The 23,085-nt window shown below is 47.7% G+C and overlaps 1 protein-coding gene across 1 annotated transcript in view; it reads left to right on the top strand.

Annotated features, from left to right (window-relative positions):
* LOC144953701 (interferon-induced very large GTPase 1-like) overlaps nucleotides 1-19,300 on the top strand; it is a 261,650-nt gene extending 242,350 nt beyond the window's left edge. The window contains 2 exon segments of the mRNA XM_078884261.1: nucleotides 16,097-19,239; nucleotides 19,241-19,300. Of these exon segments, the coding sequence (XP_078740387.1) occupies nucleotides 16,097-19,239; nucleotides 19,241-19,300 (3,203 nt within the window).
* Nucleotides 19,301-23,085: the final 3,785 nt, after the last annotated feature.

Raw genomic sequence — 23,085 nt, forward strand, 5'->3', positions numbered from 1 at the left:
TATGCGACCTGTTGGGTACTAAAAAGGTGCGTACCTCCCCGTACCACCCGCAGACGGACGGGATGGTGGAGAGACTCCACAGAACTTTGACTTCTATGCTGTGCCAGCAGGTGTGTGAGGCACATGTTGATTGGGACCTGCACGTCCCGGGAGTCCTCGCCGCGTATAGAATGGCCCCCCATGTGGCAACGGGGTTTTCCCCATTCTATCTGATGTACGGTCGGGAAGCTGACACGCCCATGGAAACGCAGCTGGGCCTGTCCGCACCACGAACTAATTCGAAATTGGCGGAACATATTAAATTTAATATTTGTAAGCTGACGGAGGCAAGGGAAGCCGCACGTCTTAATTCGCGGGCTCGCCAAATTGCAAACGAGCGGTTGCGTGCACGAAAGGTGTCCGTGCACAACTGGAAACCAGGTGACAGGGCCTGGCTGCATTGCCCTCAGGCACCTTTGGCTACGTCGCCTAAATTGTTGAAGCCATGGCGGGGACCCGTGGAGGTCGTGCGGGTTGCACGCCCCCAGTGCGTTCAGATAAAGTGGGGAAAGCGCCGTTGGTACGTCCACCCCTCCCGACTGAAACCGTTCTCGCCTCCATATGGCCTCCCCTTGTGTTATGAGGGCCGAGCGTGTGACGTGTCCGAGGACCCGGAGGGGGAAATGTCTCTGCCTGATCCTCACATGTCTCCGCCTGATCCGCTCCCAGGTGTCACGGAACTGACAGCTGCCGACCACCGGCGGCCGGATCTTCGCGGCGGGGCCGGTCCTTCCAGGCCCGATCCGCGCCGTCTAGAGCAGTCGGAGCCACCGGACGGTCGTCAGCGTCCCGTCCCATACGACGGACCGGCCAGACGGACTCGCGCTAGGTCGCGCTACTTTTTATGACCTACCACGTGAGGAGTCGAGGCAGCCGGAGCGCCTCGTCACTGCGTTTAGTCAGAGACACGTGGCGCGTTCGTTTTCTGGAATTCGCTTGTATTGTGTTGTTCGTCGGGCTGTACATAGCTTCTTATCTAGGTGGTGTGTGTTGTTGTTGATTTTTATTGTGTTGGTTGTCGATTGTACATAGGTTGTTGTTGTTGTGTTGTTGTTGCGTTACGGGGCACACTGGGGGGGGGGGGGGGGTTTGCTGTGTTAACGTTGTGTTGTGTTGTTGTTTAGCAGCCGGGCCGGCTGCGAGCTGTGTGGGGGGGGGGTGATGTAGTGGTGATACGCGCTGGGATAGGGATTGTGTGCCAGCGCGTGGTGATTGGCTGTGTGCCGGTGACGCGCTGGAGAGGGAGTGATCGTGTGGCAGCGCGGTGTGATTGGTTGTGGGGTGGAAACACGCGCTGGGGGAAAGGGATCGTAGGACACAGTCCGTCGTGACTGGTTAGCTAAGGAGCGATGCTCACGTCGAAGTCCGCATCCGCTCCGTCTCCCGGGAGACGGGACTATATAAGGGGATGCACACAGGAAGACAGGGAGAGATGTAACCAGCGAAGACTGAAGACGGAGAGGAAGAGATAGGGCCTGCGGTACCTAGTCCCGCTGTCCTATAGGGACCGGGACTCTGTGTAGCCCGAGACATAGTGCAGTGTGAGCAGGCAGTGTGAGCATGCGGTGTGAGCATGCAGAGTGTGTAGCCAGGGACATAGGGTCTACACGAGCTAAGTGAAGAGTGTGAAGCCAGGGACATAGGGTCTACACGAGCTAAGTGAAGAGTGTGTAGCCAGGGACATAGGGTCTACACGAGCTAAGTGAAGAGTGTGTAGCCAGGGACATAGGGTCTACACGAGCTAAGTGAAGAGTGTGTAGCGAGAGGCATAGTGTCTACACGAGCGAAGCGAAGTGTGTGTGTGTAGCGAGAGGCATAGAGTCTACACGAGTTAAGAGAAGTGCGTAGTCAGAAGAAGAGAGACCACACGTTGTGTCGAGACCGAAGTCAGAAGAAGAGAGACCACAAGTTGTATCGTGACAAGTTAAGATTTAATAAAAGTGTGTTACCCGTCAAGAAGTTTCCTGCCGTCATTTCCCATACTTCAACTGGCGTCAGAAGTGAAACAGTCTTCCAAGCATGTATACAAGGAGGACTCATCGGACCCACGGGATTGACCGCGGGGATAACCTTGACGACTCGGGCCAGCTGGCATCGAGGGGTGAGGACGAAGAATTGCCTACGCTGCAAGATCCGCCGACGGCGCTGGGCGAGCGACTGGGGACCGATGCCGTGCTCCGTGAGGCACACTCCCGTCTGGCGGAGCTGCTGCTCGCCGCCGCGTCCATCCTGGCGGAAATCAGCTCGTCGGGTGGAGCGGGGATGGCGGCGGACATTCTACAGGGTCGCCCCGCAGATTCCCGCCAAAATGACATGGCGGTTCCCGCCATTTCATCGGTGACGACTTTTGGCGGGAACGGAGACCACCACGTGGCGGCGGTTCTCCAAGCGCGGCCGCTTACGTCATCGACGCGCGCTGCGGACCGCCATCTCACGACCGCCACTGGGGCCGCCATTTTACACACCGACGGGGCGGCGGGAAGGAACCACGAGGCAGACGACGACTTCATCTTTCAACAGCGCCTTCCTACATTGTCAACCTTCAAGGCGGAAGGCGGGGATTGGGGCCAATTTCAGCGCAGGTTTTTGGCGCATCAGGAGATGTCCGCCTGGTCCGACGCTACAGCGCTGCGGGCACTGCCTGCCATGTTGGACGACAACGCGCTCGCGGCCTTCACGTCCGCACGGAAGTCGGACCGCTCCACGCTTAAGGCTGCGCTGGGTCTCATGGCCAAGGTCTACGGACCTCCCTCGGCGTGTCGCCATCATTTTTATGCAAGGCGGAAGGCGGACACAGAGACCGCGCTCGCCTATCGCACAGCATTGCTGGCTCTCGCCGACGCCGCGTTCCCTCGTATGGACGAGGAGGGCCAAGATGCGATGGATTTGGAGCAACTGCTCAAGTTGGCGCAGGACCTGGGGGTCCCTATCAACACGGCCGACGAGATCGATATTTCTTCCCTGCGGGTCGCTACAAGTATACAAGCGCACGAGGTTCTTCAACGTAAACAGGGGGTCGTATGCAACGCTGCCGTGGCCCCAGCTCCGGGCCCGGTAGTCACCGAACCCAAAGTCGTCAGCCCACGAGAGGAGGCGTTCACCGCGGGACGACCAGGGGACTGGAGGTCGGGGGGTCGTTCGCCTCTGCGATCGGCCCGCAAGCTGGAGCGACCGAGATCTCCGACGACCTTCATCACGTGTTATAACTGCGGCCTCCGGGGCCACGTGGCGTCCGGTTGCCGCGCCCCACGTCAACGCGCCATGGGACCTCGGCTGGACGACGACCACGGCCCCAAGTCATCCCCATTTATTCCGGCAAGTCGCGGCACCTCACACGCTCGGCTCGCATGTTCGACACACAGGGGCCGTCGCGTTACGGCGGAGGAGAGCCGAGTAGGGTTCGGGGATTCAGTTCGGCGAGGGGGGTTCGGCCGGGACCGGGGAGAGATTGAATGGTCGGAGTTGGGGCACAGAATAGTGGCTGCCTCAGCGGGTTCATCCATTGTTACGGGATCTATTGATGGGGTCGAGGTCAGGGTGTTAGTGGACACGGGGGCGTCGGCGACTATTATATCGGACCTAATTTACAACATCCTACCAGTCCAATGTCGTCCGCTGCTTCCTGTGGATGTGCCATTTTACGCCGCTAATGGGGGATCATTGGGCATTATCGGTCAGATTAGGGCGTCCATTTGCATTGGAGACATCAAATTGTCGGGACCCGTTTTCGTTTCGTCCTCTTTGGCGGTTCCTTGTCTATTGGGCACTGATTTTTTGGCAAAAATGCCCATTAAAATTCTCATTGACCAGCGTTGCATTGAACTACCATCGGGTCGCCGCATTTCATTTTTGACGAACCCTACTGAAATTCGGACGGCGTGCGCTACGATACAAGCGTTGGCGACACAGACCGTGCACGTACCCCCGGGTTCACAGATGCTAATTCCCCTCCGGTTGCGGAAACCGTGGGTAGGGGAGACCTCGGAACAAGGCATGCTGTTGGGTCCTTCTAATAGGGCTGTTGGAGGTCTCGATTTGTCGGTGGCGCACACTTTAGTTAGGGCTGACAAGGATCCGTTTGTGATGGTTTTAAACGCGGGGTCGCGGCCGGCTGTCATTCAGCAGGGCACCGTGCTGGCTCATGCGGCACGGGTCCCTGCGGAAGAGCGGCTGGTTGCGAGGGTTGATCCGAGCCCCATGCAGAACATCAAACCAGAGGAGGACCTTGAATGGATCGAGTCGCTGTGCGCGGAATCGGACGAGTTGTCAGGGGTGCAGTTGGGTGCGCTGCGCGAGTTGCTGATAGAATTTTCTGATGTATTCAGTAAACATAAGTATGACATTGGGTGCACGGACCTGTTGTGCCACCACATTGAAACGGGCGATGCGGCACCGGTCAGGCAAAACCCCTTCCGACTGAGTCCGGCTGAGAAGGCACATGTTCAGTCGGCTGTCAACGATATGCTTGAAGCTGACATTATTTCGCCTTCTTCCAGTCCTTGGGGAGCACCTATTGTGCTTGTTAAAAAGCAGGACGGGTCCCTGCGATTTTGCGTTGATTTCCGTCGCCTGAATAAGATCTCTGTGGCTGACGCGTATCCGCTCCCCAGGATGGACGAGTCCCTCGATGCTTTGTCGGGGGCGCGATATTTTTCGACTCTTGATTTATTATCGGGATTCTGGCAGTTGCCACTCGACGAAGAGTCTAAACCTAAGACAGCATTTCGGACTCCAGGGGGCCTGTTTCAGTTTAACCGGTTACCCATGGGACTTCACTCCTCTCCCACGACGTTTCAGCGCCTTATGGAGTTAGTTTTGTCGGTCTTGCAATGGGAGACGTGCTTAATTTACGTGGACGATGTCATTGTGTTCAGTAGAACGTTTGAGGAACACCTCCAGCGATTGAGAGGGGTGTTCTTGCGCATGCGATCGGCTAAATTAAAGTTTAAACCGGCCAAATACCACCTTCTTCGTAAGTCCGTTAGATACTTGGGCCACATTGTCGACGCTTCGGGAATTTCCACCGATCCCGCAAAAACGGACTGTGTCAGTTCATGGCCGACGCCCACGTCAGTTTCGGACGTGCGCAGTTTCATCGGGTTTGCTTCGTATTATCGCCAATTCGTTGAGCATTTTGCCACCATTGCGAAACCCTTGCACACTCTAATGGCAAAAGGAGTGAAGTTCCGATGGGGACCGGAGGAGGAGGCCGCGTTCTGCTCCCTCCGGGACGCCTTGGTGGGTGCCCCACCCTTGCGCTATCCTGATTTTGCGAGTCCCTTTTTGCTGGACACGGATGCTAGCAACACGGGCATTGGGGGGGGTGCTATCCCAGGTCGTTGGGGGAGTCGAGAGGGTGGTCGCCTATGGTAGCAGGGTGTTGTCGCCGGCAGAGCAGCGCTACTGCGTCACCCGTCGGGAGCTGCTTGCCATTGTTTTTTTTGTACAACAATTCAGACCCTATCTCTATGGTCGCCACTTTACGGTCCGGACGGATCACGCGGCGCTCCAGTATTCATTGAGGGTCGCCCAACCCTCGGGTCAATTGTCACGGTGTTTGGAAGTCCTTCAGGACTATCAGTTCACGACTACATACCGTAAGGGGTTGCGACACACAAATGCCGATGCACTGTCGCGATTGTTGCCTTGTCACAAATGTGCGTGCTTGTCGGGAGCGGCTCGCTGTAAACCGCCTGTTGCGGAAGGTATGGGGGCATTGGTCGCGACCGCGGGAGCGCCGATTGGGGATGTTCCCGCTACCCCAGAGGGTGAGGACTCGCTGCTCTCGCTGTCGCTGATTGAGTGGGGCCGTCTCCAAATGGCGGACAGCTCCCTGCTAGCATTGCGTCGCAGGGTGGGGGGTTCCGAAGAGGCCCAGGAGCGGACTGGCTCCTATGTACTTAAGCAAGGCCTGTTGATGAGATGGGACAGTTTGTCCCGGCGGCACGCACTTGTGGTGCCTTCCGCTGTGAGGGGGAAAGTTGTCTTGGCCGCACACGAACGCCTCTTGCATTTGGGAGTTAACAAAACGCTTGCCCTGCTTCAGCGTGACTATTATTGGCCGGGGATGGGGAGTGACGTGGTCAATATTCTGAAGGGATGTGTTGAGTGCGCCAGACGAAAACCACCAGCCTTGGCAGCTAATCCACCGCTGCAATCTATTCAAGTCTCGCGCACTAACGAGCTCGTTGCGCTCGATATTCTGGGGCCTTTTCCAGTCACGCCTAGGGGTAACAAGTACCTGTTGGTGGGGGTCGAATATTTTACCCGGTGGCCTATGGCATGGCCACTCGCCAATCAGTCGGCGGCGGCTGTGACGGACGCCTTTGTCCAGGGCTACGTCCTGGACAAGGGGGCTCCCGAACGCCTGCTGACCGACCAGGGAAAATTTTTTTCCAGTAAATTGCTGCAAGAGGTATGCGACCTGTTGGGTACTAAGAAGGTGCGTACCTCCCCGTACCACCCGCAGACGGACGGGATGGTGGAGAGACTCCACAGAACTTTGACTTCTATGCTGTGCCAGCAGGTGTGTGAGGCACATGTTGATTGGGACCTGCACGTCCCGGGAGTCCTCGCCGCGTATAGAATGGCCCCCCATGCGGCAACGGGGTTTTCCCCATTCTATCTGATGTACGGTCGGGAAGCTGACCCGCCCATGGAAACGCAGCTGGGCCTGTCCGCACCACGAACTAATTCGAAATTGGCGGAGCATATTAAATTTAATATTTGTAAGCTGACGGAGGCAAGGGAAGCCGCACGTCTTAATTCGCGGACTCGCCAAATTGCAAACGAGCGGTTGCGTGCACGAAAGGTGTCCGTGCACAACTGGAAACCAGGTGACAGGGCCTGGCTGCATTGCCCTCAGGCACCTTTGGCTACGTCGCCTAAATTGTTGAAGCCATGGCGGGGACCCGTGGAGGTCGTGCGGGTTGCACGCCCCCAGTGCGTTCAGATAAAGTGGGGAAAGCGCCGTTGGTACGTCCACCCCTCCCGACTGAAACCGTTCTCGCCTCCATATGGCCTCCCCTTGTGTTATGAGGGCCGAGCGTGTGACGTGTCCGACGACCTGGAGGGGGAAATGTCTCTGCCTGATCCTCACATGTCTCCGCCTGATCCGCTCCCAGGTGTCACAGAACTGACAGCTGCCGACCACCGGCGGCCGGATCTTCGCGGCGGGGCCGGTCCTTCCAGGCCCGATCCGCGCCGTCTAGAGCAGTCGGAGCCACCGGACGGTCGTCAGCGTCCCGTCCCATACGACGGACCGGCCAGACGGACTCGCGCTAGGTCGCGCTACTTTTTATGACCTACCACGTGAGGAGTCGAGGCAGCCGGAGCGCCTCGTCACTGTGTTTAGTCAGAGACACGTGGCGCGTTCGTTTTCTGGAATTCGCTTGTATTGTGTTGTTCGTCGGGCTGTACATAGCTTCTTATCTAGGTGGTGTGTGTTGTTGTTGATTTTTATTGTGTTGGTTGTCGATTGTACATAGGTTGTTGTTGTTGTGTTGTTGTTGCGTTACGGGGCACACTGGGGGGGGGGGGGTTTGCTGTGTTACCGTTGTGTTGTGTTGTTGTTTAGCAGCCGGGCCGGCTGCGAGCTGTGTGTGGGGGGGGGTGATGTAGTGGTGATACGCGCTGGGATAGGGATTGTGTGCCAGCGCGTGGTGATTGGCTGTGTGCCGGTGACGCGCTGGAGAGGGAGTGATCGTGTGGCAGCGCGGTGTGATTGGTTGTGGGGTGGAAACACGCGCTGGGGGAAAGGGATCGTAGGACACAGCGCGTCGTGATTGGTTAGCTAAGGAGGATGCTCACGTCGAAGTCCGCATCCGCTCCGTCTCCCGGGAGACGGGACTATATAAGGGGATGCACACAGGAAGACAGGGAGAGATGTAACCAGCGAAGACTGAAGACGGAGAGGAAGAGATAGGGCCTGCGGTACCTAGTCCCGCTGTCCTATAGGGACCGGGACTCTGTGTAGCCCGAGACGTAGTGCAGTGTGAGCAGGCAGTGTGAGCATGCGGTGTGAGCGTGCAGAGTGTGTAGCCAGGGACATAGGGTCTACACGAGCTAAGTGAAGAGTGTGTAGCCAGGGACATAGGGTCTACACGAGCTAAGTGAAGAGTGTGTAGCCAGGGACATAGGGTCTACACGAGCTAAGTGAAGAGTGTGTAGCGAGAGGCATAGTGTCTACACGAGCGAAGCGAAGTGTGTGTGTGTAGCGAGAGGCATAGAGTCTACACGAGTTAAGAGAAGTGCGTAGTCAGAAGAAGAGAGACCACACGTTGTGTCGAGACCGAAGTCAGAAGAAGAGAGACCACAAGTTGTATCGTGACAAGTTAAGATTTAATAAAAGTGTGTTACCCGTCAAGAAGTTTCCTGCCGTCATTTCCCATACTTCAACGGTTGGGGCGTGCGTTCATCCTGCATATATGTGTTTATACAGTGTTGTTCTGCATCGGTGGCCCGCAGTTTTTTTTATACGCGTGACCACAGGAGGGGGAGAGGCGCTTTCTTCTCATTTTTAAATCCTTTATATTAAGTTCGCGTGCTTGCTTGCTTGCTTAGGACCGTGCAAATCTTTCGGTCGTTTTTTAACCCACTTCCCGTGATCCAATCGAGCTGACATTTTCCACACAGACTCGTTGTGCCAGACAATTATTGTTCGTGAAAAAAAATTCCCAAAATTTTACACTTTTTAGGCAAAAAAAAAATATTTTACATATATTCAAATAGAACACATTCATGGCTTTGGCTGAACGTCAGAGTGTAAGAGCCCAGAGCGTAACCCCTCCACAGGCCGTGGCGGAGTAGCGCAGTTGGTAGCGCCCTCGCTTCCCATGCCAAAGGTTGCGGTATCGATCCCCGCGTCATCCACAGGCGAATATATTTTTCAAATCCTTTATATTAAGTTCGCTTGCTTGCCTGCTTACTTGCGTGCTTGCGTGCTTGCTTGCTTGCTTGCGTGCTTGCTTGCTTGCTTAGGACCGTGCAAATCTTTCGCTAGTTTTTTAACCCACTTCCCGTGATCCAATCGAGCTGACGTTTTCCACACAGACTCGTTGTGCCAGACAATTAATGTTCGTGAAAAAAAATTCCCAAAATTTTACACTTTTTAGGCAAAAAAAAAATATTTTCCATATATTCAAATAGAACTCATTCATCGCTTTGGCTGAACGTCACAGTATAAGAGCCCAGAGCGTAACCCCTCCACAGGCCGTGGCGGAGTAGCGGAGTTGGTAGCGCCCTCGCTTCCCATGCCAAAGGTCGCGGGATCGATCCCCGCGTCCTCCACAGGCGAATATATTTTTAAATCCTTTATATTAAGTTCGCTGCCACGCATATAAAGGATTTATAGTGAAAAACTTTGTTTTTACGGGTTATACTTATTTTTCTTGTTCTGTCACACACTCATTCTGATGGTTAACAAATAATTTATTGTACAATTGTATTTTTTTTGACAGCCGGGTCGGCTGGAGGCTACGTAGAGGGGGGTAATGTAGTGACATGGGAGGGGAGGGGCTGCGGTGGGGGCTCTGGGAGCCTGTGCGGCCCAGGCGCTTGGGCCCCTTGGCGCCGGGCACTGGGTTCCCAGGCGGCCCAGACGCTTAAGCCCCTTGGCGCCAGGCGCTGGGTTCCCGGGCGGCCCAGGCGCTTAAGCCCCTTGGCGCCACCAACGGGGGGGGGGGGCTGTGTGTGCTCTGTGGGATATCTGGGCGCTTCCTGATACTACAACATAAATGACACAATATGTACTTATATAAATAATACACCAATAACATTTTACAACATAATATATTTACAATATGTAAATTAGAGATATGTTTTGCTGATAATAAACATGTTATTCATCGTTTCCTTCTTATACCCGAATCAGGAACGTAGCCTCTGCTAAAGCGCCTTTTCTGCTGACCCCATTAACTCGATGCTCAAATCAGGCTCTAAGTCAGCCATTGTATGTCTACCCATTGAACAGCATAAGCAGCATATTTATACCAAATATTATCAACTATTATTAAAATAAAAAAATTACACCGAAATGATCTAGTCATCTTCCAACAGGGACACTCAATTGATTTTGACAACGTAGAAGTGTTGTGTAAAATTAGTTACTACTGGCAAAGACTAATTAGAGAATCGATTGAAATTGAGAGAAACAGAAATAACTTTAATCGCTCAGACAGCTACAGGCTTAGTGCGGCCTGGAAGCATATTATTAAATAAGATACATTACAATTCCTTATAAGGGAAACAAACATTAACTGATTACTAATGTAGCATAATCACAATAAAACACATTCCAAATGATTACTAATCTACAACTCGCATCGTAACAATAGCCTGATTACTAATCTAGTATATAATTACAATCACTCCCCCCTTGAATCTTTGCACCTGATGAGTTAATGAGTTAATGATGACGTCACCCTGCTGCTGCTCTATATAAGAACGGGAGACACAGCAGAGCCTCACCATTCTGGCGACTTGCCCGATGATGCTGGATGCAATTACCAGCGAAACGTCGTACTCAAATTGTAAATGTTGTGGCTTCAACACACCGGTGGGCTAAAGCAGTGAACTATTTGTCTTTTGTCAACGTGACACATTTTTACTGATTGGCCGTGTCGGGTGGTGGAGGGTTACGACACATTTATAAATAACGCGATCTAAACTCAAAAACGTTGATATGGATCTTCCAACTCCGTTATATCTATAGATTCCATTTGGATTGATCAAAATAAACAAGTTATTAATACTCCTAAAAATAATTAAATAACTCGCTACGAGGTCCAATACATCTTATATTATTAGATTTCCTGCGCATAAACGGCAACAATTCGAATACAACTCCAACATACGTGAACATCTCGTGCCTGCAAAAGCGTCAAGAACACCGCAGCTGAATTCCTCTCTTAATAGGACGCCAGTGTTAATATTCTATACCCAATTATTAGAAATATTTTATATATTTAAATCAACTTTCATATCAGTCTTAATTGTGCATATCTTCATTACTACCAACAACTTAACCAAAAGTCAAATAACATTACCGAGTCCTGTCAGTCGATAGACATTCAAGTAACATCAATATCACAGTTATATATTATTGGAGCGTATGTAACATGCCGGTCACTGGTCCAGACTCAGCCCAATTCTGGATTGTGGATGTGTCCTCAACTCTACAGTCCATGTGGTACTCGTGCTCCAATCCCTGATCACCATTGCATTCACTTAAATAACAATAAAACACGCACCTTGCTACCCATTAGTAGAATGCACAATTATACTTGAGATTAATTACAGCTGAACTCACATCAGCAACATTAACTATTAATTTACCAATCTAAGTGGTCATCTGGATTACTTCTTAAAATGTAATCCTTATCATGGCTCCATAGAGTAATGATGTACTGATGGGACTCGCATAGTGACGCACGGACATGGAGACTCACAGTGAAATAGAGACTCACACAGAGATACACATTATCACACACATACATACAGAAGCATGTGGAAATACATGGAGTCACATCGATGGTGTTGATATGTGAGTATGTGGTCAAACCTCTGCTAGATGATGGCTTCGTAAAACCGTGTTATTTTTTAGGGAGATATTTGACAAAACTTCACTACAATGTTCAATGCAGGTTGGCGACGGTGGGGCGAAACCGTGCGGCACAATAGACGTGCCTTGCAGCAATGAAGATGGAAAAAGAATGTGGTGAAACAAGTTAATTCTAACTTGAAAAACTAAACATTTCATCACAGAGGTATGCACCCTCCAGCCACTTACACACAATGTCGCAAGCCCCAAGCAGGATCCCCATATAAATGTCAAGCTTGATAGCTGAAACTGGAGTTTTATGTTTTTTTATTCCATAAACAACGTGAAATTGCTTCGGTAGTCTTCAAAAATAATTAAGCATTTTGTTTCTAGCTAACACGTTTTCAATAGCTTGCTATATATTGGCTTCGTAGACTTCCTCGGAGGATGATTTTGTTGTTAAACCCAGGTTGTGGGGTTTGTTGCGTTCAAATTTTACCTTCCTTTTAAGCGACATGCATGGACTCTGGCTGATTCGGTGCGTACAATTGATCTAGTTTATATTTATATGGACAGATAAACCTGATGGAGACATTTTTGTCTGAGGAGTTATGACATTTTTTTCAAGTCGCTTTGGCCTTTGCTGTTCAATCTAATTGAGAAATCAATGTATCATGCAGACAAATATGTAATCCAATAAGAGGTGGACTATTTTAGAACCTTCAAAGGGGACATTGCCGTCTTAGCCATGATCTGCTACCTAAAAACTTAATCTAGTGATGGAGCCGCTGAGCTGCCCTTCTTGCCCCTCCACATTGTGTATTTGACCTTTCCATTCATGAGGTATCCGTGCCTATACAATGGAACATGGCCTTCGTACTCTAGTTACAGGTGATCCAAATAATCCCTGCTCAATTTCAATCCTCTCATTAACAAATATGACTTAACATTTTATTGCGAAAAAATACTTATTCCATCCCAAATCATCTGGCTATAGACAAATATCGTGCAGCCTCTGCCATAATCGATACTCTGAACTTTGTGGTAACCAGTTCTGCACCATTGCGTCATTCTGTTCCTCACACAGTCCAAAGCATTCAATACTATGGACCAGAATATTATGTTGCAAGTAGAAATATAGCTACATTTTTCAAAGTGTTCAATCGACTGGATCCACACCTACTTCGTCTGAGCAGTTACAACAAAAATACCCCATCGTAAGGATAGTTCCACAAGGCTCTGTGCTTGGCCCTATCCTGTTCTCCCTCTACTTGGACAATCGCAATGTCATGTTTTTATTTGGCTCCTCCACACCTAGTTTGCCTTCATGTAAAAAATTGTGTCTCTGGACTCGCATCCCATTGAACAGGTCGATAACTTTATGTGTCTAGCTATTATCTTTGACGTTAAACTGTTCTTCAAGCCACACATCAATCATATAGCCAATATGAAAAAAATATTTGAAGTTGGATTCCTCGAGAAAAATAAACACCGTATCCCACCTCTGCTCCGTCTTGTGACAGCCAAAGCCACCATCCTTCTCATCTTTGACTATTGCAACAATCTACCAACTAGCCTCTAAAACAGCTCTTTGTCCTCTGCGTTGCCCATGACGTCGCCTATAGAACGCATTATTACCAACTTTATAAATTGACCTTTTTCATCATAAAATTCGTTTTAAACAAATTCCCAAAAAACTAATGGACATCCTAATTAAACTGATTTCCAGATCCAACATGAAACGTACTTCCCTATTCTTAGGTTTTTTCGGTAAAGTCACGTAGGTAAAACATTCCCTGAATCCACAAAAAAATGTCACTGTTGATACATGTATTTATATTATCAGCCATGAGTCCTGTGTGCTAACCATGGCACCATGGAAGAATGCCACGTCGCAGGTAATCGGTGTGGAATTTATGAGACGTAGGAACAGGTGGGACTGGTAGTTCCACATCTCTATCAGGGTGGGTCCCACGTGACCTTTACCCAGCAGTTTAAGTCGCCACAACACAGGTAGTCTATAGGCAGATCCCGGGCGGCGTGGTAACGTGCGGGTAACTTCCACCCCTTTTTCCAAGACATCTGACCAGCGTGGAAAAGTAGACCAAGTACCCTCCCTCTCGAGAGGGGCTCTCTGGAGCGCCCTCTGGTGGAGGTCTCTTTCACGAGAAGGAGGTCTGCATCTTTTTCTTCAGGACAGGAGAGTCAGGTGAAGTTACAACCACCACAGCCACTACCACCATCATCACCCATAGTGCCACGATCACAATTATTACCAACACCATCATCATCGACTTCGGAGGGTTCAGTGTTAATCATTTAGGTTCATGTAGGCAGATTAATGTTCCCATAGGGTTCTGTGCGAATCGCTGAGGCTCGTAGAGCCATACTAAGACTCCCATAGGGTTCAGAGTGAATCAACGGCTAAGGCTTGACTAAAATTCCCAGGTTGTTGTCGACAAGACAAATACTACCTCGAAAGTGTATCTCATGCTGACTACGTGAACACTGCTGACATGTTATCCATGCAGTGCATAACGCGTTGTGTTCACCTCCTTACAGGCGCTGCAAAGAGCTGCGGACATCGCCCAGTCTCTACTCCCAGTGAGTAACGACGCTGCGTGTCTATCCACTGCTCGATCACTCTCCTCACATTCAGAATTAAACACAAAGCTCGAGAGAGGTAGGTGCTTCTAGGAGTCTGTCATCCAGCAGTGGATTATCCATGGCTCTAGATGATGATGGGTGCGCAATTACCCTACCCCACCTCCCACAATACGATCAGTCAGCTACTCTGTAATCTCAGTAAATCACTTAATGTGTAACGAAACGAACGCTTTAAGAAATGTAAAACAGTCAAAGGGCGGCCAAAGGGCTCCTCTGTTGGGATGGGGGATAATGGTGAGGGAGCAGAGGTCTCACTCGGAATCATTCCGGCGGAATTATGATTTTTTTTATCGGCCTCGTAACGCTGTGTGGAAGCTACCAGTCTATGTTGATCTTCTCGGCCACAGTCATGCGCTCAGTCAATCCATGACACCTGGCTCAGTAGTGTGACCTACCAGCGAGTTGTTGACACTTCACTTAGCCTAATAGTGCACTTATCCTGGCACACGCAACGTCGCAAATGAAGGTTGTATTATGCACTACACTTATCGTTTACGTAGCAGTTGATGTTTTCTTTATTGATTTTATTTGAAATTGTGGCGAGCTAGACCTTTCAGCGAGTTGGCCCAGGGCTCCATTATTAGTCCAGCGAGCCAGGATTTCAATATATTTTATTTGTAGGTGTCCTAGGGGTTCGCACACTGTGCGAAAAACCCATTAGGCCAGCGTTTTCGGCTTGTCTTCCCTGCCCTCTGCTGGTAATGATGAAGGACATCCATGATGGGGGGTAGGCCCGGGTAGAGCGGTGGCCAACAGGCAGAGCCATCCCCTGTTCACCGTAGGGTGCAACCAGGATGTCCTCTGGCCTCTGCATTATGTAACATCTTAGATCACCACGAAGTATGTGCAGGTGTCCATGGCTGTAGCCGAGGAACTTCCATCTGGTACACATTTAAAGGGAGGCTGACTGATGCCTGAGTCTGGTCACACACACACTAAATGTTTTTCAAGGCAATTGGGAGCACAGCAGCACCTTGCCTTGATGTGTCTGCACTTGGCGGCTGTGCTCGTAGAACTTACTTCTCTCTCTTTGACGAGTTTTTAATCTAACAGAGGAAGTGGTATTGTTGTAAATATTATAATTATTATAATGCGCCTTTTCCTAGGCAATGTCTGGAGAGGAAGATGAGGAACGCTCAAGCCAGGCTCACGATGAACTTGCACGAAAGCTCAGAGACGTGGGTCTTGACGAGGTTTACTGGAAACAGAAACTGCGCGATGTTCTGCTAATTTCTAGTGCACAGGCGCTGCTTCACCTCGACCGTCAGGAATGCAAAGAACTGGACTCGCATTTCCGTAAATCGTGGGAAAAGAAGGCGTTTTATAAAATGATTGGCATTGATGCTGATGATATTGTGAGTGATAAAGAGGAGATGAGCTTAGCTCGTATACAAAATGATAATCCGTTGCCCTCTGTCGTGTCTGAGAGAAGGAATGAGCCAACCCAGGTGATGGGCAATTCTGTTTCAGGACATTGTGGGTCAGATGAGGAGATTTTACAAAATGCATCTGGGGGCCTTGCTCCAGAGGGAGTGTACACGAGTGAGAAGTTTGAGGATAAATTAGAGAAGAGAGGGAAACTTTTGACAATCCCACAAACACTCCGGTTAGTGGATCCAGTCCACACGCCCATGACAAAAGACCACGAGTTGATTTTTTTGAGTGAAGAATCTGCGTTCGAGAATACCACTGTCTCAGAGCAAGGTTGCGTCTCGACCTTGAGTAGAGAACCAATCTCAACCAATGTTACCATCGGCACCGAAGTATCGAACGTGGTGCAGGTCCATGATGTTAGCGCCATTCATTGTGGGCGAATAGAAGTAAGTTTGCAATCTCCTGTTGCTGGAACTGCATTGGCTATTTCGCCGACACGGGAAGTTGAGAGAAAAACAAATGGGACTGAAAGGTTTATGAATCTGCTTGAAAGGCTGAACCTACAAAAATACTACCCCAAGCAAATGCACATAGAGTATGTGTCTGTTAAGTCAGCAATGCATGCAAAAAACACTAGCACAGAACAAGAACTTGCTTCTTATTTTTTGCAGAAACTAATAATGGGTGACTATGAAGCACGGTATGTTAGTGTTCAGAGTGAAAATAAATGCAATGAGGCCATGAATAATAATGCAAATTCTAATTACGAAGCTTTTTTTAAGCATGATGATACATTGAGTCGTAGAGAGGGGCTTACAACAAACACTCAAACCCACATTCATCCCATGGATTTGCAAATGACAATTTACCATTGTGGAGACAATTTCGTGAGGCAGTACCTTTACACCAAACTCTCATTTTGCCAGTTTGCACTGCCGCTTTTAGTTCCAAATCCTCATAGCTCAGAAATAGAACTGCCTCTTTGGGCATTCCAACAGATTAACAAGAACTGGAAATGCCGTGACACATCTACTAACACCCTGCAAACCAAAAGCTGTGCGATTGTTAACGCAGACACTCCTCTTGTGTCCTTCATAAGATTTGGTGAATCACCCACATCGAAATCTCAGATGCTGAACTCTCTGCTCAGTAAGCAAAGACATGACATTTTCTTTCATCGGCACTGCAAGGGCAGCAGCAGGAATGGGCTCCTAATGGAAGGAGTCACAGAGGTCGCCTGGTATTGTCCAGGTGGGAGGGATGACGACGTCTTCAATGACTGCATCGCGTTCACAAATCTGCATGGAGATGCGAGACGGCACAGAAAACAGGTGCAGTTTCTGCACGAGATATCCTCTATCAATGTGATACTGATGTCAGATCGTGATCACAATGATGAAGCGAAAATCATTTTGCAAGAATGTCTGACTTCTCCAAAGCCTTTTGTTTGCCTTTGCGCTGACCAAGAGAGAATCGAGGGTGGAAATTCAGGGGCAAAAGTGAAAATTGCTGTTAAGAACAGAAATGAGGCCGATTTCATGCATGAATTGAAGTCAACTCTCAACTCTCTGTTGCGCAATATAACACAAATTAACAACCTCGATAATTGCCCAGACATTGCCAGACGGTACGACTTCATAGTTGATGAAGACGATGAGCATTGTAAAGACGGCAAGTCTATGGCAGACGTCTTACTGTGTATTCTCAACGACCAGCCGCTGTCTTCCATGAAAGAAACTTTTCTGCCTCTTCAAGGTAAATTGTGGCACGAGTGGTGCAAGAAAGACAAAGAATTAGCTCGCTTTAGATTACAAGTGAACCAAAGCATTGAGGAATACAGGGACAACATTTCAATGGAAAAACGATCCATACGGAGAAGTCAGCTTCTCGAAGCATTTCCTCTCAATGATGTGATGACATCATTGATTGATATCCTACAGCATCAGCCAGACACAGTAAAAAAATACTTTCTGCATTGGCTAAAAATACATTTAGATAGGCTGTCTGCAGAGTGCTTATCAAAACTTCACCTGCAGTATCAGCAGGCTTGGACACGAAGTATTAAGTCAAAAGGAACTGAAAGTAGTTTATTGGCTAACAAACAAGAAGAGCTGGATGAAGTATGTGTTAAAATTGGTGCCTCTTTTTTTGGAATCGATCACATTTTCAGGGAAGTTGGCCAGATCTACGAAGCGTCACAGACGCTGGACGGCACTGACCAACGCTCAGCTGCTTTGCCAGGCATCGCAGCAGATTTGATGCTGTCTGGGTTCCCTCTTGAACTCATGGACGGTGACGCCTCACATGTCCCTCTCTCTTGGATCAGCTCAGTTTTGGACAAAGTGATTCAGAAAATCGGAGACAAAACTCTGTTTGTCCTCTCCATCCTGGGTATACAAAGCAGTGGCAAGTCCACGCTGCTGAATGCCATGTTCGGTCTCCAGTTCCCTGTGGGTGCAGGGAGATGCACCCGAGGCGTCTACATGCAGTTGGTAAAGGTGGAAGAAGAGTTAACCAAAGAGCTGGGATTTGACTTTGTGTTGATAGTCGACACAGAAGGGCTCCGAGCGCCAGAGCTATCAAATGCAACACCCACTCATGACAATGAGCTGGCTACGTTTGTGATCGGTCTTGGTAACGCGACTGTGATCAACATGTTTGGAGAGAATCCATCAGAGATGCAAGACATTCTACAGATCGCTGTGCAGGCGTTTCTGCGAATGAAGCGGGTGAAGTTGTCACCGAGCTGTGTGTTTGTGCATCAAAACGTAGGAGATGTGACCGCTCAAGACAAGAACATGGAGGGCAGGAGACGCCTTAAGAAGAAACTCGATGAGATGACGCGCTTGGCCGCGCAGCAGGAGCAGTGCGATGTTGATTCCTTTGACGAGGTGATCAGGTGTGACGTGGCCTCCCACATCCATTACTTCGCTCATCTTTGGGAGGGAAACCCTCCAATGGCTCCGCCAAATCCAAGCTACTGCCAAAATGTCCAAGATCTTAAACGAATGTTACTCGACATTGCTAAACGAGAACGCAACGTCTTAAAGATATCCGAGTTCAAAGCACGCATTCAGGATCTATGGACGGCCTTGCTTGCAGAAAACTTCGTGTTTAGCTTCAAGAACACCCTAGAGATCGCAGCTTATAACAAACTGGAAGAAATGTATGTAAAATGGACTTGGAGCCTGAGGAGTTATCTTATTCAAGAGGAGAATAAGCAGCATAATATCATTAATAACCGAACAGACACAACGTATGATTTAACTCGGTCAAGCGTTGAGCAAACGGTTTATCCAAAATACAACGAGATCAGCAAACAAATTGAAACACATTTCAATGCAGATAATACTGAATTGTTGAGTCAATGGAAAGCTAACTTTGTAAAGAGATTTGAAACAATTAAGGATGAGCTTGTGACTGATACTTACAAAAAATGTACTGATCTGATGAAGCAAAAGAGTGCTCGGATCAAGCTAGATCAAAATAGATCACGCTATGAGAATCAACTGATGAAGAAGAGCAAGGATTTGGCTTCAAAACTTAAAACTACCGAACGGAACGATATCCGATTGGAGAAAGAGTTCGATCAGATGTGGGAAGAATGGACAGATGAAGTGAAAAAAAACATTACCCCACCTAGAAAAGTGGATTTTAGACAACATGCACAAGAAGCACTGAAAGAACATTTTCAAGGTGAAAAAGATTTATTAAAAAAATTGACGAACATGCATGCAAATAAATTGTTCATGTTTCATCCTCAAGAACATGTTGTGAATAAACGAGGTGTTGTGAATGCATTCAAGAATTTATGGTACACTAATCGACAAGATATTGAAATTGTTGACAAAATAAAAGAGGATGCAGAAAATGCAGCCGTGATTTTTTTTAAAGATCTAGAGCAACGGAAGCTCGGTTACAATGAAACCAATATACATGAAATAATACAAGCTGTGCTGACAGTTGTAGATGCTGGTATAAATGATACAGCTTCTAAACGCAATGAAACTGTGAAGCTCACAAATAGGTATAAGCTAGATTTAGTAATACACATTTTGGCCAATGGTGAAGGGAGGTTTCGAAAAATACAGAATGATTTTCAGAGGGCAAACGATCCTCTAATATACCTCAACAGCAAGAAAAAAGATTACTTTAACAGCTTTAAGATTCGATGCAAAGGAGCAACAGACACCACCATCTTTGCTGACACTTTGTGCAGAAAACTCAAAACATTCGTGCACCAGGCAGTCTGTGACAAAGCCAGCCTTGACATTGCAAGCAAAATGACATCAAATTGTCCGGCATTCAATGGCAATCGATCAAATTTAGAAAACTACATCATGATACATTTAGCAGGAAGAGAAGATTTTAAAGAATTCAATGAATATATTCAGAGACCAAAACAATATTTTCAAAGCTACATTAAAGAACGTGTTGAAGAATATTGCTCAGCAAACGAAAATAAAACAATTCGTGAAATATTACGATCATGTCTTGAGCTTTACAAAAACGATGTTTTTAAAGCGATTACTGATGCAACAACAGCTGTCCAGAAAACCAAAGGCGATGCATCATCGTGGCTGGATGAGTTTAGTAAACAGCTTGGTGACAAAATACATGTCCCAAGGCACTGTCTGGTTAGAGCTGACTACAAAGACGTAAATGACATCGGCTACTTTAGAGAAGAACTAACCACAGCAATGACAATCATGGTGTCACAGTTGAACAAAGATTATTCAAAAGCATCCTTAACGGATTTACAAGACGTAAGGAACACACCTCATGACATGCTCTGTGAACAGATAAGTGGGTGCTGGGTGCAGTGCCCATTCTGTAAAGCCATCTGCACAAACACGATGCCCAATCATGACGAGGACCACAGCGTTCAGATTCATCGGCCACAGGCAGTTACAGGGTGGAGACGTCATGGAACAGACCATTTTGTGACAGATATTTGTACGAGTTCAGTTGCTAGTAATCGCCGGTTTGTGCTTTCAGAAGACAATAAAATACCATATCAGAATTATCGTACAGCAGGGCCAGAATATGCAAGGTGGAGCATCACTCCAGACTTAAGCGTGCAGCCATATTGGAAATGGTTTATCTGCAGATTTAAGTCAGACCTAGAGGAGCTTCACAGTTTGCAATTCAAAGACAGTGGCACCATTCCAGAGGGTTGGAAAATAATTACAAAGGATGCGGTGATTGCAGATTTGCGGAAGTAGTAATTTTAACACTGTTGATGAGTTACCAAATGGGAACAGTACCTCAATGCAAACTAAATTTGTATTTTTCTTTCTAGGTTTTCTAAATAGGTTTTATCTACAGCAATCCCATTAGATCTTTAGTATTAGACAATCATATCCTAAATTAAATCTATCTATCTAACATTCATATGGGAATGGTATAACTTTTGTGGGTTCTCTCATTGATATCATTTTTAACAATGGCGCAATAATGAATTTCAGTAACTTTATCATTAGGTGGCACCATTTGGCCAATACATCGTCATAGATAATGCCAGTTAGTCGGGAGGGATCACGTTGATGAATACTGAGATTAGTCAACATAGGGATGGGACTGTAGATATCGGATTGCTTCGTGTTGTGAAAAGAAACCACTTACACTTTTGTCAAGTTTGAATAAAGCGCTCAGAAATTTCACGGAGTAGATCGGACTTGTCGTGTTTCACAGCCATTCATAATTATCATAAATGGCATCCCTTGCATTCGCAAATTACCAAATTTACTTTATCTGAAAATGATATGTGAGCATACTGCCCTCTGCTGACTACAATAAGCCACACACCTCAAACATCGTGGTGGTTCATGTAAGCGCGATCCAGGATCGAGATGCTCATTGTCTGAGATACGTTCAAAATATATAAGCGTAGTTCTACAAGATGCGAAGTGAAAACACAGGAGCCTGATCTGTGAAGAGAACTCTACTGCAAGGCATTACGTAGTTTAGCAATCATGAAAACGTGCCATTGTCACTTGTTTATGTCAAAATCTTAAGGTTCCCATTGCTGATTGTCCCGTTAGAAATGACACAATGCCGTTTCCCTGTAAATCAGTTATTCCGTATCCGTGCATGCCACGTAGAATATTTGGAATCCTCTTCGTTTAGTCAAATGATGCAATACTCCCACTGTGCTTTGTCCTGCAGAGTGTTAACAAGACGAGTAAATACTCACACCTTCCTTGTCCCAATGATGCACGTGCACCTTTGTGTTGTACAGAGTGTTGAGATGCGATTGCATTTAGACGCTGTACAAATACAAACTCCATTTTCATACACTTATTGCATGTTCCAGAAGGAGTAATTGTGGTGCCAGTCAAGGACACGACCCATCTCCTTTTTCCAGATTGCATAAAATTATCACCACTTTGCCACATTCAGTTACAAGCTTCTGCCATTGGAATGCAGAGGTTACACTGCTGGCTTAAGGTTGCAAAATAGATATGAGGTGATGATTGGATGTTATTATCACCCTGCTTTCGATTAACGAAGAAAACTTAGCCACTTTTCTTGAAAATAATCTAAATGAGTTTACTTGAACATGGCACTGTCACCGTGCGAGATTGCGTTTATCAACGACAAATCTTAAGCCGTGTTTCGAATTGAATCGTCAAAACAACATCATGGCAAACCGATTCGTTTTTGTCAGTGCTGGGCATCGAAGGCCAATCACTTGTTTTGAGGTTAGTCCCGCGGTGATTGCAAACATTATGTAAGCGTGGTGAATTATAATTATGCATAATCACATGACTGTCAATACTAATTTGCTAAAATTGTAAATCATTTTGATGCTTTAACGTAGTGTTTAGATGTCTGACTTAACATGAATTAATGGTAACATGCATCTGATTCTGTTGTTCATGATGCCAATGATTGCTTTTATCTTGATATGCAGTAGTTAATTTCGTCTGTGGGGTATTGCTGGTCTATGTAACTTGGGTAATTGCGATTCTGGAGTTGTTTGTTCAATCGCACGGTACTTTGAAATATATCTGACACATAGCTTGTATGAATAAACTCAAATCCTATGATAATAAACAGGACTTATATGAGTGAGTGTGTGTGAGTCTGTGTATTTGGAGGAGATTGGTGGCGCTGTGGTTTGAACAGCGCGACTCGTGTTTGATTCGCTTGAGCACAAACAGGTCCACGTACACGTGCACCTCATGCTCTCTTTTAGCCCCGCCCCCCCCTCCCGATACGTTCCATTCATTGGCTACCACATTCTGATAAGCTCCCCCCCCCCCTCTCCTCCCCCTTAAGTTGTATTTAAGAACTTGCATCTTGGAATCCCTGCCTCACTTGATACAGAAAATCTGGCTGTGACGGTCCCACCTGATGACGGAGACTTGTGTTGCCTCCGAAACGTCGTGAATTTTATTCATTTATTTTTATTAATTCATTTTTTACCTATGTGACTTTACCGAAAAAACTAAGAGTGTGAA

Source organism: Lampetra fluviatilis, chromosome 81 (genome assembly GCF_964198595.1).
Source record: "Lampetra fluviatilis chromosome 81, kcLamFluv1.1, whole genome shotgun sequence".
Lineage (NCBI taxonomy): Eukaryota > Metazoa > Chordata > Hyperoartia > Petromyzontiformes > Petromyzontidae > Lampetra > Lampetra fluviatilis.